This window comes from Cyprinodon tularosa, unplaced genomic scaffold, assembly GCF_016077235.1.
Source record: "Cyprinodon tularosa strain WSP-4 unplaced genomic scaffold, ASM1607723v1 ctg121, whole genome shotgun sequence".
Lineage (NCBI taxonomy): Eukaryota > Metazoa > Chordata > Actinopteri > Cyprinodontiformes > Cyprinodontidae > Cyprinodon > Cyprinodon tularosa.
In genome coordinates this window covers 439,946-459,074 of record NW_024038015.1, presented here as the reverse complement: position 1 = coordinate 459,074, position 19,129 = coordinate 439,946, and the positions used below count along the sequence as shown (strand labels likewise).

Genomic DNA, 19,129 nt, shown 5'->3' with positions numbered 1-19,129 from the left:
ATCCCTACTATAGATGTTCGAGATCGGCCTGCTTTTCAATGTAGTCCTATTTCTCTGACTGTGACTGGCTGGATATGCTCTCTTCCTCCTCTGACATGGGAGCTGGCTCGGAGCTTGTCTGTCTGGCTGTGTGTTTCCTGGATGGGGCCGCCTTTTACAGCTGCTTTTTGTATCTCTGCTTCTGTCTCCTTGAACCCCGGCCTCGGCAGATGGCCGCTCACTCTTAATCTGGTTCTGCTTGACGTTTCTTCTTGTTAAAAGGAAGTTTGTCCTCTCCACTGTCGCTACAAGCATGCTTAGTGTGAGGGATTGCTTTCGAGTCAATGCGTCGATGCAATCAACTGGTTTTTCTTAGATAGAAAACTTTGAATCGATTTCATTGTATGATCTGGTGACCTGTAAAGTGCTTTGAGATTACATGTGTTGTGAATTGGTGCTACCAGTATATAAATAAACTGAATTAAATAAGTTTCATGTGGGAATTTTTTTTCTTACTATTACAAGTACAGTATCAAATACTAACACTGTGAAGATGGCTGTTGCAGGTTAGATTCTTTGGAAATCGAGTTATCAATTGTGGCATGTTATGTTGCACCTAGACACACGTAAATAAAAAAAATAAATCTTTTTGGCAAAACCATTCAGCCCTGAGTTTGGGCCAAAAACACCTTTTGGAGTTGTTTAAAAACACTTAAACTTGCGTTTCACAAGACAATGACTTATCTATCTGGGTGTGGATATTATCTTCAGTCCAGGAGAGAGACGGGGGAAAAAAGGAAAGAAATCCCATGTAGAACACAATTAGTCCTTGTTTAAAAACACCCTGAAGATCGTTTAGCATTTACCAACATCTCTGGAGCCTCCAGGACTAATTTATAACTTGACTCCTCAAATACTTAAAGAAAATGTTCAGCTTCCTCTTTATTCTCATACAATTATTGATGAAAATCTTAAATTTGCCATGATATGTAAACACTGGAACAGAATTGTCTCATTCTATGCAACTTTTTATCTTGGTTTAAGCTTAAGAGACTTCATTATAACTGACAGTAGGTTTGAACTAAAGCAGACATTTTGCTGAAATCAAATCAGAAGGTGGTTTAACTAAGTGGAGCTTGAAGATCTGTACGCATGCAACCAATTAACTGTAAATTATGGGGGGATTCCACAGCATATGTTACATTAAGAGGTAAACAAAGAATTCCATTATTCACCATAATATCAGTTTTAAGCCTCACGAAATCTGGTAGTATAAAAAGGGTGTGCAGACTTTTGAGCTTCACACTAAGATTACTCTATTTTTTTTTTCAGTTACTTAAGCTCAAATGGAGTTTCAAGAAAACTCAAGGGCACCACTATTCCACATGGAAAAGCTTACATCCAGGTCACTTTAAGGAAAAATAAAAGTTAAAAGACAGCACCCTTATTGGCACCAATGTGCTGACACAAAGAAGTGACGTTAGCAAAAGCCAAAAATGTCCACACTAATTTCATGCTTCAAACAGAATTCTATCTGCATAACAGACTTGTGAAGGAGACAAATGATCAGATTAAAATAACTGACTACAGCATATTATTTCAACAGACTTCATATCATCTTTTCTAATCCCTTTTCTGAACTGCTGGGTTTCTGCAACCCTTCTCTCTACAAGGCAATCCTGCTTACCTCCGTAGCATTTTAATAACAGATATATAGCAACAGGTGCTGATTTTCTGATATTTTTGTTGAAATATCAGAGCAACTTCAAGCACATATCCTTACAAAAATTCCTTAAGAACTGAGTAAGCTGTGTTAGTATTATACTGGGAGTTGTGTAGGAAGCGGTTTGCACTAACCTCTGGGTTGGTCCACTTGGTCTTGATCCTGTCAGCCATGTGCTGCGTGTAGGCCAGCAGGTCATGACCCTGCCTGCTCTGCAGATAGAGCACACCAACAAGCAGTAAATACAACAGTGCATCCTGCTGCACAAGCAAAGAAGAATAAAAAAATAAAAGTGACAATGATGGGTTTTAAGTTGATGTTAAAATATGTTTGATAAAATAAACAACTATTGATAATAGTAAATGACTCATGAGTAGGGTTGGGAATTGAAAAGATTTTCACGATTCCGATTCCCTTTTCGATTCTATGAAACGATTCGATTCTTTATCGATTCTTTTTTCGATTCCAATTTGGGGAAAAAAGGAGAACAAACAGTTTGATTATCAGCATCAACTGTGTTTACTTAACTATTGCACAATCTTACAAAATCAACAAGATCAAGATGTCCACAGGAAATGTGAAACTGGAGTAACATCTGTGTTTAAATGAAAAATTAATACAAGAACAAACTTAATAACCAACAATGTCTAATAACAAATGATGGGATAATAACCTATTTTAAATAACAAAAAATACTAATTATAAAACAGTAGTAGGGAAAATTAACAGTTATTTTGCAGAAAGATGAGCATATCTGCTTTTTCTGGAAGGATACGGGATCTTTCAGGGCTTATGGTGTCTCCAGCCATGGAGAACACCCTCTCAGATGGGGTGGAGGAAGCCTGCACACAGAGGTAGTTTTCAGCCAGTCAGATAGCAAGGGCAGCGTATCTTGCTTGTTCCAGCACCACAGTGTGGCGCTATCCCTGCAGGGGATGGAGGGCAAGCTTTTATAGAGCTGGATTTCCGGATCTACCCTCTGGGCTAAGGAAAGACGGGGCTTTGATTCACAAAGTGACCGCAGCTCGTTGTCTTCCTCCTCGAATAGTTCTTCCAACTTGCGTAACTTGCGTAACTTACGTAACGTACGTAAAAAAACGTGACGTAAGTCGTGCTCCCCAGAGCCGGCGCTCTAGGCTCTGGTGCTGCGGGAATCGAAAAAAGAATCGTTCAGCGAGCTGCCAAACGATGCCATGGAATCGGAAAATACGGAACCGGTTCTGAACAGGAACCGGTTTTCGATTCCCATCCCTACTCATGAGTAATGCTTTCATCGTAATTTTTTCACATAAAATGAAAGGTGTAGTACATCATTGGATACTTCACTGCAGTTCTAATCACAATTCATATTCCGATTCTTAAAATACCCCCATTATTAAACTGAATCATCTAAAAGGGTGTCACAGTTAATCATCTGTATGAATTTTTGCAGGAAGCAGGATAACAACTTTAGCAGTCCCAGCGAAAACAAAGAGGCCTTGTGCAGCATGTGTGACTTTCTTTAAAGCTCTGAAGAGTCATGTGAGAGTTAATTTGTGACTTTGTTCCCCTAAGGTTTGCTGCAGGGTTTACAGACAAACAATAATTCTGCTATAAAACGTCATCCAAAGAAAATGCTTTGTTTCTGACCAACCCATGTTAGGAGATTCTTTGTGCACACCTACCACAGGGTTCCTACAGCATAAGGCAAGTTAAATTCAAGACTTTTTAATGCCACTTGAAAAAAAATTTAAGACCAAATTCACAAGAAACACAAGAAAAAAAAACATTCGACAACTTAACCCAAAGGTTTAGTTTAACATAAGCCACTGCACTAATGTTTCAAATTTTGAAAAGCTTTCCATACAGTAGGAAAGCTAAAAAACACAAATGACAGATATATTTTAACAATTATTTAACTGAATTCACAAACTTTGTTTTAGCAGGGAACAAAACAAATCAGTTTTAAAGCTACAACACCAGTGCTAAGTCTTTTTTGCAGCTTCTTTTCTTTGTACCGTTTTCTTAGTATGTTTGATTTGGTGATAAGTAGATGTGTTGCAGAGACAAGGGTGGAACAAAACCGAGAAATACCGGCTGTTTCTGGGTAACTCGATTTTGACGCTTTGTGTTTCGTGCTTCGCATGTGCGACTCCGCTGCCTTAATTTCCATCGTTCCGAGCTTGAATGACTTATTGCACAAAATATACTGTGCTTCATGTATGTTCCCTGGTTTTAGTCATGGAGAAAACTCTTCGCTGGATAGCCAATTTTCGTTACATGTACACTTGCCCGGCCGCAACAACGCTTTTATTGGTTCCGTCCTGATAGCGGAACCAATAATGGCGTGCCAAAAAAAAAAAAAAGTCAATTTTAACGTTTTATTTAGATTACAAAAAAAAAATCACAATAAAAATAATCCTATTTATGATGTTTAAAAAATTAAGACCTACGAAAGACTGATTTAAGACATTTTTAATACCTATTAAGGCCTAAGTTTTATTTTGAAGAATTCAATGCCTTTTAAGACTTTTTAAGGACCCGCAGGAACCCTGTACCAAAAATCACAGAATTTAATATGCCTCGTTGAAATGCTACTCAAGCAGAGTCTACTTGCTACACAATGGGTAGCATCTGTTTATTTTTGTCTTGACAAGATTGGTGATGTCTCCTCTTAAATATAAAAACAAAACCATCAAGTTGCCAGCATTTGTTCATCCTGCACATCAGTCATCCTTAATGGAAGCTTACCTACAGAGCTCACTACTCAAGGCAAGCACACTAAACCTTACTACATGACAGATGTGGCTTTTGAGGCTAAATGGTTCCTTTTATCTAAAGTGCAAAAGACACTAAGGATTTCTTTAAAATAAAAAAAAAAGTCTGTGGGGACAGGACAGTTATCTAATTTGTTTTAATGCCTAGAAGACTTATATGGCCAGTCACTATTTGATGTTACCAGCTAATTCATGCGTTTCTTTAACTTCTTGTACATATAATAAAATAAAATAGAACAGAATAAAAGTATTAGAAAGCAAGGAGGAAAAAAAATGGAGGTATGCAGATTAACACAAATGGTAAAAGATAAAAATTGACAAAATGCAGGAGGGGGAGACAACAACAGTAACGACAAAATGTGACACTAATTTGAAAAACTATTCGATTAGCTGTTAAACAAACTACGTCGAAAAAGTGTTTTAACAAGATTTATGAGAAAATGCAGCATCTGCATCTAAACTGCATATCTCTACAACTTAGCAAACCATACAGGGATTTTTTGTTTAGCCAGATCTTTCTTAATTGATCTTGAAACCTTCAACATTTTTCCAAATGATGCAGAGAACCTTTAATCCTAAAAACGTTTAGCTACCAATGTAGGTTATTGTGTCCAATTTTATCTTTTTTCATTGGCTTTATAAAACTTTTCATTCTGCTGATACAAAATTAAAACAAAGAAATAAATTGATAGCATCCTCATAAAAATGCTTGTTCTAAAAATATACAGTATATCATGCTGCTATGTTTTTCTATCCGTCCGTCCGTCCGTCCGTCCATCCATCCATCCATCCATCCACTTCAGCTTTATCCTGGGCCGGGTCACAAAGGCAGCAGTCTAAGCAGAGATGCCTACACTACCCAATCCACACACAAAAAATTGCAATCCTCCAGCTGCTCTGTCAGGATCCCGAGGTCACACCAGGCCAGCTCAGAGACATATTCCCTGCAGTGTGTCCCGGGCCTTCCATGAGGCCTTCTCCCAATGGGACATGCCTGGAACACCTCCCAAGGGAGGCGACCAGGAGGCATTCGGAACAGATGCCTGAGCTACCTCAGGTGGCTCCTTTCGACGTGGAGGAGAACGACTCTACTACGAGCTGCTCCCACGTAACTGAGCTGCATCGACAATGGAGGAGGTGAACATGGACCACACTGACTCCATGTTTCCAACTTCCCTCCGGATCTTGGAGAAACTCGTCCTGAGAAGGAGAAGGACCTCGCTGCAGCAAACAGAAAGGGGCGGGGACGGACCTTTCCGTCAGTCCCATACCTTATTTGGAAATGGGACTATTGCATTCCGGAAATGAAGGGGGCGCTATTTTCATAATCACTAGTATAAATGCCTTAAAGACGCGGGGTTAAGAGGAAAGGAAGAAGAAAGAAAGAAGTTTGAAAAGTTTTTGCACTGGTGTTCGGCACACGATCCATAATGCAAAACCCACAAAATCAACAAAAGGTAATTTTACCTTCTTAAAATTTGTTTCACATAGTAAATTAATACGCTTTTCTAGATTCAGTTTTTTAAGAAAACCTTCAATTTGTCCTTTTTAAAAGGTCCAGAGAAGAACTACAAAAGGAGAGAAAGCGGAAAAAAGTTGATGAGAGGGCAAAATGTGAGGTAAGCTGTAGCTAAAATTCATCACTTTGTTGTTTTAAGTCATAGAATTTGTATTATGTCCATTCACAGTGTACTTTTGTTCTATGCTTATTTTTTTAAGTCTGAAAGAAAATCAGGATAGAAGAATTAAAAGGGTTGAATCAGTTTTGATGTTATTTGGACTTGCAATCATCTTTCACTTAGAACATATCTGTATTTTTACAGACTCTGTGTGCTGATGACCACACCTATGCCAAAGGAGCCGAGGCACAAATTGAGGTTCATTTTTAAATTTACACATAACTAGTAATTTTGATTTGTGTATCTTTATGTGCAAATGAGACTAAAATCCTAAATGATTTTTTTTAAATTAAAATTCATTATTTGGACAACTTTTTTTATATCATTAGAGATGAAAGGATAAGATACTGAGAGATATAAAGTATTAATTATTGTTTAATGCTCTTCACCATGCAGGTAGAAAGGATACCGCCAATCTTACAGGTAAGATTCATTCATAATCATATGTATCATCCATTCTTCCTGTATGACAGTCTTGCAATGCACCTGTTTTTTATTTTGTTTTTGTTTTTTTGTTTTTTTTTTCAGATGCAGAGGAGAGGAGAGTACCCTCGTTACTACTGTGATGGCATACCTGGACTTTGCCCTGAGTGCCAACATTGAATTCAAAGAAAATATAAGTTGCTTTCCACAATCTGTCACATATTGTTAGTTTTTTTTGCGACATGCCATTTGAAATCGTTTCTGATAAAGAATATTTACCTTTTGACTTGTGCAGTCCTCCTTTTTCATAATGTGTTCTTTCAATATTATTTACATTTTTGAAAGTTCCTTTTGTTGTAGCTCAGTTGATTTACATCATTTAGTTTTCATAGAAATGGTGTCGTTTCCACAAAGTTACATTGTGGCTGTAATTTGTTGGAGAGACAGTAGAACCAATAAAGTAGTTGTAAATATATTGTAACAGCGTTGTTTAACAATTGGAAAATCTTGTTGGAAAATTTTAAATGCAAGCAAAGCTAATAACTTGCAATATGCAATGTTTCCTATACATTTTTGAACAATGACTGGAATCAATACAAACTTTCTTTACAAACCTGACATACAGACAAGTTGTTTATGTTTTAACAGTTAGAATCAACTTGTTTTATGTAATAAAAAATAAGTTGCAGAAACATATTGTTCAGATACAAACATAAGATTAAACGAGCAAAGCGAAGGTGTAATCAGGGTGGAGGTGATGGAAGCTCAGGTGAGGAGCAGTTGCACACATCAAGCTGGACTTTATGAAGGGTGAAGGGAGGCACCTGAGCAGGTGATTGGCTGAGCAGGTGAGATGAAGACAGACTTTATTCAAAAAGGTTTTCATGTAGAAAAAAGATGATTCTCTCTGGTGGTTACCAGTACAGTGTCTACTGCCGGGATCAGAAAGTTGAAGATTATTGTCAAATGAACTTTCTAAAACCTACTTTCTGTGCGAGTCTTTCCAGGTTGAAGCTACATTTAAGGTTTTAATTAATCACTTTGGGTTTTGCTACAATTGGATATTCATGTTTTTGGAGTGCAGTTTATGAATTTATTGCAATTGATAAAATTACTATGGTATTTCTAAATGGAATAGAGGGACACCAGTCAGTTTACTAGTTGAGCTGGAGTCCTTATAGGAGACATTATGGTCAATAATGATAATAATTGAGCCAGGTCACCTGCAACCAAGTATATTCTAGTTACCGAATGGCACTTGTTAAAAGTTCAAAAGTCCTTTGGTTTGTTTGTAAATTATATTCACAATGAGAATAATAAGAAAAAATATTTGGCAAATAAACAACAAAAGTGCACCGTGAATGGACGTACTAAGTTAGCCAAAATTGTCGACTAAATTTTTTACAGACCAAACCTCTTTTCCATCTAGTTCTTATTAAATAAGCCAAAGGCTATTATATTTTAGATTTTAACTTATTTATTTTAAGAGTACCGTTCACAACATCAAAATATATTATTTGAACTTCAGCACCAGCATGTATTTGTTTATATCTGTTTTCTTAATCAGCGATGGACTGGGGATCTGTCCAGGGTCAGCAGCCTTCATGACCCCACTTGAGAATAATTCATAAAAATTAATGGATGGATAAATGTGCTCTTAATGTAATGTACATTTGTCTCCAAAATATTGATTTTATTTCTCCATAATGATTCCTTATTGTTGCTTATTTTAGATTGTTTGTTACTAATATAATTTTAAATAAAGATTTCAAAATAAAAAAGGGACATACCACGTGACAGACATACCACGTGACATATCACGTTTTGTAGCCATTTCTTTACTGTTTAATTAGTATTTTTAATGTTGAAAGTGTTCTTGGGTGTTTTGAAAGGCGTTGTCAAATAAAATACGTTATTATTATTATAATTATTATGAAACGGTCGGTACAGGAAATAGTGTCACCAGCGCCCCGTCAGTTCCGGAATGAAATGGTCCCATTTCCATATAAGGTATGAGACTGACAGTGGTCCGTCCCCGCCCCTTTCTGTTTGCTGCAGCGAAGTGTACTTCCTGAGAAGTTAAAGACTGCACTAACAGAGTGATCCTGCAGACGTTCCCAACAGACTTTCAGAACACGCTTAGACCTGCCAATTATCCAGCTCCACACCAGGTGGTAATTGGTTGACAGCTCAGCCTCTCTCTTCTTCTGAGTGTCAGAGAAACGCAACCGGAGATCAGATGATACAACTACAAAGTGGATCATCGACCTCCGGCCTAGGGTGTCCTGGTGCCACGTGCACAGAAAAAAAAAATTAAACAGAAATGTTTTCAAAAGAGAAAAGAAGAAAAATACATTTCAGCAAATGTCTCGGGTTTCTGCATTTGTGATATACAAAACAATATTAAAAACATCTGAACTCTGCTGGTAATGTTATGCTATACTGAACAACAGCTGACTCGTTGAACCTATGTAATATGCTTAGAGGAAAGACATCATGTTGAATCACTGCAGCAAAGATTTTTTTTAAATTTGATTTAAACCCAAAATTACAATGACGCAGTTTCATTTCCGTTTTATGGTTTTCAGAGAACGCATTTTACAGCAGAGTAATTAGATCAGTTTATTAATGAAGTCATGTGGGTGACCATGAAATGTTGTGTTGTTTAAACTATTAAACTAAGCACTTACAAAGCTCTGCTGAGCTGACTCTAAAGAGAAAAAGGCCCACAGCTATCGGGATACTTGCTAATGAATTAGAAATGCAAAGCAGATAGGTGATGCTCTGAATACATGATGCTGCAGATATTGTACAGCGTGCCATAAGTGATTAGATCCAACACATGGCAAGCAATAAATCACACTCTGCTAGTCTACCATGTATAAACCTGTCATGTTGTGTGCAGCTCACCTTCTGCCACACATAGGCCTCGTGCAGAGTAATGATTTCATGATCTCTGTGCTCGCCCTGCACAGCACAAACCACGCAGATGATCTGCTCGTCAGGTTTACAGTAGAGGGAGCCTTCCTGACCGTGCTCTTTGCAGCGCAGCCTCTCCACTGTCACTGTGTCCCTCTTCCCTGCCTCACCAGCAGCCTCGGCCTCATCCACACCTCCGCCCTCATTCTGGTCGTTTATTCTCTCCTCAGCTCCCCCATTCTCAGCGCCTTGTGCCTCTCCCTGATTTTCACCCATTGCAGCTGCCCTCTTTTCACCAGATTCAATCCCAGCTGCACCTTCGACTCTGCGATCTCTGTCTGAGTCCAGAGCAGAGGGCTGTGCGTCTTCGCCGCTGTAAGGCATTAATGTGTGTCGCGTGCTGCTGGCATGTCTTTCAGCATGAAGAGGGCAGAAGGCAAAGCTGCAGATGTGGCACACTTGAGTCGCAGGTTGGGCTTCATCAGGCTCACACGCGTCACAGGAGCCATCCATCTGCGGCAAATCATCGTGATTCAGCCCTATGGCCCCTTCCAGAGACTCCTCTTTGTGATCCATTGTGGCTGAAATATCTGTGAATCACAGGGATAAATCATGTTATGTTTGCATGAGATTTAAATCCTGAATTCCAAATGTGCAACAATCATGCACGGCATTATGGCCACTGATGGCTGCAGTGAATAGCACTGTTAAGGGATAAGATATAAACTATATTACCAAAAGTATTTATTTACTTGTACAAAAATTATAACCAGGTGATACAATTTTTTCCTTAGCGACATATGTATAAAATCAAGCACCTGGGCACCCAGACTATCTCTATAAACATTTTTAAAAGAATGGGTGAGTCTCAGAAGTCCAGTGAATTTCACCGTGAAGCTGGAATAGAATCTAATTTGGGTTACAAGCCCATTCTAGAAAGTTACTCCCTTCTAATTCCTAAACATTCTGCTGTCAGTGGTATTATAACAAACTGGTCAAGAATGGAAAAGACAGAAACTCTGCCATGAAGAGGTAGGCCACTTAAAGTGACATAGAAGGCCACATGGTATTTATGTATAAGAGCTACAGCTCTTTGAACTTTACGTGACCCTTAGATTAGTTCAGAAACAATAGGTAGTGAGCTTCATGGAATGAGTTTCTATTTACCAAGCAGCTGCATCTAAACCTTACACCACACAGTGCAACTGAAAGTGATGCAGTCGTGTAAAGCGCGCCTCCAATGGACTCTGAAGCAGTGCAGATGCTACTCTGAAATAACAAATCAAGCTTCTCCATCTGGCAATATGATGAAGTTTTGCTTTAACGGTTACCAGGAGAATGGTTCCTAGTTTTAGCGGAGTGATGATTATGTTGTGGGGCTGTTTTTTTAGGATGCATGTCTGGTCCCTAAGGACATCTGAATGTTACAGGACAACAAGGGAATTTCATTATCCTCACACTGTGGGAATGGTTTTGAGGTGGCCTTTTCTTCCTCCAACATGACTGGGCATCAAGAACAGGATCATAGGAGATAAAGTCTGATTGACTCAGGCGAACAGCAGCTTTGGGATCTTATCCAAACTCAGCCTGCTATGGATCAACCTGGTGAGGGAGTCAATGCTGGATCTACAGATTGTCATCAGAATACTCAGTGCATACTTGAACCTTCCGATGCCTATAGTGTCCCTCAAAAATTTCAACTCTTAACAAAAAGCAGGTGTGGTTTTAGAAAGGGTTTGAGGACTTGGCTGGACTTCAAAAATGTAACCGGAACTCTGCCATAATTTTAAGATCTTCACATTCCACTGCTCATTAGTCCACTGCATTGAACACTATTACCTGATGCAGTTTGGGTTAAAAAAAAAAAACGAACAGACAAACAAAAACATTTGTTGTGTCTTTGATTCATGAAATTACATTTTTTAAATGGCATAAGACACCCTAAATTAGGTGCAGTTATTATACGGCATCTTAAAAGCCTGCAGCAGCAGACGTGATATGCAAAAATGGATATGCCCAATTCTAACACAAAGTCCATCACAGAATGTAATTCACTTTATGCATTTTCCATTCTCTAGAAAATGCAAATCAGGTTTTTTTTTAAAACTTGATAAATGGCCAAAAGCAGCTCTTCGCTGGCCTAAGGAACAAATGATACCAGGACGCACAAGAAGAACGCTTTATGGATCAATGTTCTGCTGGGAAACATTGGACATTACTATCAGTGTTTGTGTTACTTTGATATTAAGAGTACATGAAAACCACATTCTAAAAGCATGTCCTTTCACAGAAGTAAAAATACCTTAGAAAGGGTTTAGACTCAGTAACAAGCTTGAGTGAGGACTTAGCCTCTAAATCATAAACATGAATGAATCAGCAAAGACTTTTTGGAAGCTGATGGACAAACAACCTGCTGCCCTTTCTAATGTAACTTTTAAATCATATATTTAGAGATTAAATTTGAAAAGAGTTTTCTAATTGTACATTTTTAATTGAATTATTCATGAGGAATTGTAAATTGTATTTATTAATTCAATATCCAATACTGCAAGATGAAAATGTATTTTCAAATCCAATTTCTAAATGGATATTTAAAAGCCCCAATTTATTAATCTTATTATAGACACCTGCCTTTATTAGACATTTAAAAAGGTAATTCTTTTTTTTCCATTTCCTTTTTGCAGTTATATCTTTTTTTTTTATCCTCTACGTTTAACTTCTCTTGTGACCCATCTGGTCCTTGAGCACACTGTTAACCAATTTAACCAATCACATTTGCTCCTGGGATGTAACCAGATTCCCTCATTGGTGAAACTGACATACTTGTTGCACAAAATGACTAAGGGTTTGAAAGGATGGGAAAATACAAGGTGAAAAGGAAACAAAACCAGGAATCAACTTTTTAAATAGATTAGAAAAGGCATTTAAATTTGAATATATAAATTGTTCTTTTTAAATCCTTATTTAGAAATACCATTTAAAAAAACATTTTCAAATTGCAGTGCTTCATAATGAATTGATAAACACAATTATAATTCAAATTTAAAAATTACATAAAAAAAAATACCATTAGAAAATGCTTTCTAAATTGGATTTCTAATTGTATGATTTAAATGTTAAATTTGAAAAAGCTGTTTTTTTATTTTTATGTTGACTCTTGTGGTCCTCCATATGGAGGAGTCATATCCACAATGAGTCAATGGTATTTTAATAGAAAAAAATGATACATACAGCATAGTAGATATGTGGTCAAAATGTTGTCAGATCAGTACAAAACATTAAGGAGGACGAAGCTCCACAGAAACACAAATTCTATAAGCTTGTATTCAGTGGTGGACAAAGTACTCAACAGTAGTACTTGAGTAAAAGTATTGATACTCATAGTCAAAACTTACTCAACTACAATTAAAAGTAACTCTGTCAAACATCTACAAAGTTTAAAGTATTGAAGTACTCACTTTTAGAAAATACTTAAGCATTTAAAAGTACATGCACTTAAAAGTACCTAAGTATTCAAAAATACAACTTTCATTTAATAATATCAGTACATTTCTGTATAATTTTCAGAGTCATTTTAAAGAACCCTGTAACCTTTAGAAACTACCTGATATATTGATGCATAAAACAACCTGCTACAAATGTTATACCACTTGTAAAGAACTTTAGCATAAAAATGCCACAAAGAATAAGGACAGCTATTTTGATTATTAATTCTTTCTCAAAAACAACCAAAATGAAAACAGGAGATTCTTGATTCTCCTCATACCTTCACAACGGTAGCCTAGTAAACTAGCCCCACCCACCAGTGGCCAAAATAATTTTTTGGCTGCGAGTTTGTAAATTATACATTTAATCTCACATTTAGTCTGGTTTATCAGGCTTTCACAATGGAATAGAGATTGAATCTAGTACAACAAAAACACTGCAACTCGGATATGAAAACTCATTCTATTGAACAACTTGGCCATATGGTAACAACTAGGGCTGAAACAGTCAAACGCATGAATCGTGATTAATTAATTATTGAAATAATCGTAAACAAATGTGTTAATCGATTAACTGTTAACTGGAGCATAGAGACTGTGAAACAAGGTTTTATCTGACAAAGCAACCCACCTTTAGCAGCAATTATACCAAAATTGTAAAAAAAAAAAAAAAAAACCTTCTTGATGTGTCCATATGCTCTTTTGTAACTAGAAAAGCTTTAGCTTCATTTGGTTCAATTCAATAAAAAGTCTTCTTTAAGGAACCTTTTGCTATCAGATTATTAATCGATTAATAAAAAAAATTGGCCGATTAAATGATTTGCAAAATAATCATTAATTGCAGCCCTATAACAACTAACTCCTTCATTAATTAAAATCGTCATGCAAACCTCCAAAAAAGTGGTGTCTAAATTCAGTTCTAAGGGTTGCTATCCTGCAATATTGAAAATGCATATCAATAAAGAAAAAGAGCAACAGTGGATTACAAAGCTAAGCTGAGCCAAAAGTAAAGAGCTTCCTTGAAATGTAGTGGAGTAGAAACTACAATATTTGAAGTACCCCCCCCACACAACAAAAAAGCCTACTAACAAGTACTTAGGTACAATAATCAGATAAATGTACTTTGTTACTTTAAACCACTGCTTGTATTCACACATTGAGCAGGTGCTATAAAGAGGTATCCTTTTGTCTACAGCTGCTGCTGATCTCCACTTTCACTTTCCCCTTGTTTACTAACTCACAGACATAAATGGCTGCTCTCCGCAGGCCCCTGACCTTTCTGCTTTTCTTTTTTGTTTGTTTTTTTTTTTCAGACCGGTTGCGTTCCTGCAGAGTGGACTGAAAGGAGAAGCATAAAAGTGTAGCATATTGTTCACCTGTACACCTCGCTGGTTTCTCTCTCTCATTTTGACCTGTTTGTTTACTTTCCCTCCAGACTGACACAGACTACAAGATATTAAAAGCTCCACTACAGAGCAAACTGCTCCCCTTTGCTTTTTCCAACACCTCCTTCTCTCTCTAGTGTTCACACAAAGACTTTTTCCTGTCTGTCATGTTGGAGGGTAGTGGTTCATACTTACTTGTCCGTGTCTTCCTCACCCTTTGTTTCTGTCTAACTGGGCTGTTAAAGGTAATAATATGGTGTCTGTAAAGCAGTTAGCTTAACGGCTAACTTCTTTAGCTCAATCGATGTTGCTTTATTTCTTTTCCTGAGCTGCTAACTGACACATTTCACTTCTAACAGAGTAAAGAAAGCTACAGTTCCAGTCCAGCAGCATTTACTTCCTTGTTTTCATGAACTGCTGTCTGCTTCTTTTCTTCCTTTTCCCTCCAGCTCTCCGAGCAAATGAAAGCAGAGCGACAGATAGAGGCTGGGAAGAGGAACTGCATCTTAAGACTAAACGCTTGACGGATTTGGATACTAAAATTATTTCATTTAGATATATATTTTTTCTGTGTTTTTCCCCATAGAACACAATGCCAATGTTGCTTTACAGCAATCAAATTAGAAAGTTAAAAAAAAATTTGTTAGTACAAAAGCACCTGAAATTATTCATAATAGATTGACTTTTTTGACAACATCCATAAGTATTCCACTCGTCAATCAAGTGAAATACATTTTTGGTTACCTGCCTGTCAAACAAATCAACTTTAGAGAACATGGTGTTATAGGGCGATGGTGGCGTGGAACTCACTCCCGCAATTCTTGATTTCAGAAATTTTCCAAAAGGCTTAGACTTTATATATTAACTTTGGAGTAACTGTAATGTTCATGGAATTAAGTAATTCATAATGAGCACTAATAACTGAAATGTTTTGTAATTTACCTAATACCGAGAGATTGGTAATGTTTTGTACATAGAATAGCTCATACTATATGATGTGTATCTGGGTGTATGTTTTATATATATATATATATATGTATATGAAGTTGTGTTTTTGTGTGGGTGTGTGTGTGTGTACTTCCGTATTTGGTTTCATTGTTACTCAGCTTCGATGTAATATCTGTAAACCTGTTAAGACCCCAGGAAGAATAGCTACTGCTTTGACTCAGTAGATAATGGGGATCTATATAAATTAACAAACAAACAAACCCACAGGCCTATAATTCCATTGGTTTTAGGACAAATCAATTAGGACAAGATCACATTATTGAATTTTATTCTGGGATCGTAAGAAAGAATTATTGAATAAATTTTAGGTGGAATTGTATTGCCATCACCCTATTCTGGTCTGTGGGTCTGTGTTTGGATAGATGCTGAAATATTACAACAAATCCAAAAATGTTTTTTTAAAATAAAAAAACAAACAAAACAAAAGAGCACTAAGAAGGAATTTGTCAATCATGATTGCACAAAAATCCATATTATAAAGCATGATCAGCAACACTTCATCTAACAGCATTTTACAAGATGATATGTCAAAATTACATTCTGGAAGGCCAAACAGTTTATTCCTATAATATCCAATTCAATGTGACCAAACTGCAATTGGTTCTGATACAGATGTTTAATCCAAACCAATTACTATAAAATATGGTAGGTTCAATAAACCATATGGTTACTTAAAGTAATGCATCTAAGGAATCTGCTTGAAACCTTCTTTTAACCTTAGCAACCCCTGTGAGGCAGTGCAGAAAAGCAACCGCATTTTCACATGAGGAAACCTTCAATAGAACATCTGTCCCTGAACTGGCAGGGGAAAGAAATTGTCTGAAAAAAAAAACACCCTACCTAGAAAGTCAATCTGGAAAGCTTCCTTAAAATCTTAGGTAATGTAAAGATGTGCTATGCCCAGAAGGGCAAAGTGTCAGTTACTATTAGAGTATCCTAACAAAGGCTATGGGTATCTTCAAATCTGCTTTGGATAATATAACAATATGGAGATATTTCATATTAGAATTTTTCTATTATACTTTTAAAACAGACCATAATTTATCAGTCAGCTCTTGGTGTTTTTTATTAACAAACTGTCAGTATATATTTTTTAAATAATCACAAATACAGGGTGTGTTTTCAAACCTTTACAGGAAGGAAAACCAAAACTAAAATATGTATTACAAAAAATTAATAAATAAATAAATATGAATCCTCTTTTCAGAATCTGACTGTCAATAAATGAAACCAATTCCTCCTGGCTATAAAGAAGAAGACTCATGTGAGTCGCTATCATGGTTTAAGGAGGCATTAGTAAGAATTTCCTTTCGAAATTTAAGAGTTGTGATCAGAGCATTTCATATGAATGACATACAGGTTTAGCGGTGTCAGCGGTTGCATTAGGTTGAAATCTTAATCAGATATTGCATGCACGTGAGTCATTAATCCTCATTCAACATGTAAATGCTGTACTGTGTGTAAATGTGTATGTAACAGATATTATCTAACACTGTTGTATGGTCCAGATTTCTAATGCATTTCATTAAAAAGAAATTTGTGATTTCAAAAAAACTAGGTGAAATTGGGGCTCTTTTTTTGCAAGAATGACAGAAAAATTGAGCTTTTGAACTACAATGTCTGTCAACCACCCCAGTTCAAAAATAAATGAATGGATTGTCTTAAAATTAGGGATTTAATACATTCTCCTTATGTGAATCGTTATTATACTTTGGGAATGCACCCTACATGTTTTGAAATATTTCAGCAATTATTCCTACATTCTTACTTTAGACTATCTTAAATCCCATGACAGGTGAAGACAGGCAATAGCACCCCTTATGACCCCGGCAGGGATAACTGTGACAGAAATGTATGGAGATGGAAATAGGTGGATGGAAAGATTTTACATACTTGTGGCAAAAAAAAGGGTTGCTCAAAGTATAAGTGGCTAAAAACAACAAACTGAAACCTAATATACTCTGGAGTTTATCAGAGAGGTTTTATTCAACATTTTCTGTTAATTGTTGTCAGACAAGCTTGCAAGCCATGACTAAAAATAGCTTTTATCTGGTACACTGTGTGCATCTCAGACATTAAGCTTATCAGATGATCTATCTAATTTGTTTGGGTCCAAATGTTATTAGTCGCAGACCGTAATGTAATTTACTCAAATTTACATAACCAACAACAACAACAAAAAAACATATCATACAAAATAGCACAAGGTGTTATATAATTTTCTTTATAAAAACTTGTTTCAGTGGCCTTTTTTCTGTTTTGTATGTTATGTCTTCCTTTGGGGTCATAGGGAAAAGCAACAAAATGAGAAAGCAAAGGATAATAAGGCCAAATAAATGTGTCTGAATGAGGAAGGAAGAGAGAAAACGAAAAGACTCAGTTGAAAGGGTAAAACAACTGTGATTTTTTTTCTCACAAGTCTTAATGAGGATTTTGTAATTATTATATCAGCTATCCCTTCTGCTCCTTACCCACCATAAAGCACCACCGAGAGACAATGGAGCAGGATTAGAGGTCTGGGGAGAGATACAGAGAAATGTGGAAAAACAAGCTGTTCTCTGTAGAGAGAGATCTAAAGAGCCTATTGAACTTGGCTTCAAACAAGCTCTATTTGGCAAATACTTACAGACTGGTAGTTTGGTTCGAGTGCTACACCAGAAAAATACCATTTACGGGTTCCAAGAAAGCCTCCAGCACCCTCCTGAAATGGATTACTTCTTTTAACAGCTTTGGTGAGTGTTTCTCTTACATGAAATACGGTGTTACAGAGGATTATATACATAAAGGGTGATTCAGTGACAACATTTTTGACTGACTGAGATTTCCTTTGGCTTGGTGCTTGTGTAATGCTGATGTAATGACTTAAACTGAGACAGGGTGTCTTGTGGGTATTGCATCTTCACTGAGTTCACTGACTGAAAGTAGAGCTATCGCTATTGAGAGCACAAATGGTTTTGCTTTGCACATCACAGAGGAATCATTTTCACTTCAATAAAGGTTTGAACCTCTAAAGCTCACCAAATTATTGGTGTCACAATTACATGCACCTTTGACTTATTCAAGAGTCTTTAAATAGAATGAATAGCTGCAAGGAAAAGAACCACTGTCATTCTGCATTCAGCACAAAACTGAAAACAATTAAAAGCCTCATTGGCTTGCACTTCATTACGAAAAGCAGTCAATAAGAATGCAATATGTGGCTTCACTTTCACACATCTGTTTCTTCATCTCCACAGGAGAAGTTTTGTGAAACAAAATGCGACGCGCTGTTGGAGCTAAAACTGTTTACCTAAATTGTGTTCCTGCAACTCAGGAACTGCTGTGCACGGATGCTTGTAACACAAAGAACATCAAGCTCTTAGAAATGACAGCCAGCAATGAAGAAGGCAGCGCTGGCAGAGGAGAAGAGCAGACAGAAAGCACTTACTTAATCTTTTCGTTTCAACATTGTGTCGCTGACATGAGTATAGTTGTTGGTCTTAAAATGAAATGTCCTGCAGTGGAACAGCAGTGAGTGAATCTGAAGTGAGTTTGTGTTACATCTATCCCTTTTATGATAATGGTTAAACCTAAAACTGATTCAGGTAGTTGAGGTATGCAAGTTTTAGTAGAAGTAAGGAACGTATAGTTTGATTTAACATTGATTTGTTGTAATGAAAACTGTTAATGTGCCAATCATGCCATCACAATGCACAAGAGACAATTCAGTCAGATCATGCAGTCAGATTGGTTAAAATACTATCTAAGCAAAACCAGCTGATTGCATCAAGTC

General features: G+C 36.8%; 1 protein-coding gene and 1 long non-coding RNA gene across 2 annotated transcripts in view; one reads left to right on the top strand and one right to left on the bottom strand.

The window, feature by feature from the left end:
* Positions 1-14,783, bottom strand: part of trim44 (tripartite motif containing 44) — a 76,573-nt gene extending 61,790 nt beyond the window's left edge. The window contains exons 1-3 of the mRNA XM_038275382.1: positions 14,545-14,783; positions 9,471-10,069; positions 1,837-1,914 (exon numbers count right to left, since the gene is read on the bottom strand). Of these exons, the coding sequence (XP_038131310.1) occupies positions 1,837-1,914; positions 9,471-10,055 (663 nt within the window). The 5' untranslated portion in view covers positions 10,056-10,069; positions 14,545-14,783. The remainder of the gene's footprint in view (positions 1-1,836; positions 1,915-9,470; positions 10,070-14,544) is intronic.
* On the top strand, positions 5,696-7,041 carry LOC119776788. Its single transcript, XR_005279825.1, has 5 exons — positions 5,696-5,915; positions 6,014-6,077; positions 6,282-6,335; positions 6,534-6,560; positions 6,666-7,041. It is a non-coding gene; the product is annotated as an uncharacterized LOC119776788 (long non-coding RNA).
* Positions 14,784-19,129: the final 4,346 nt, after the last annotated feature.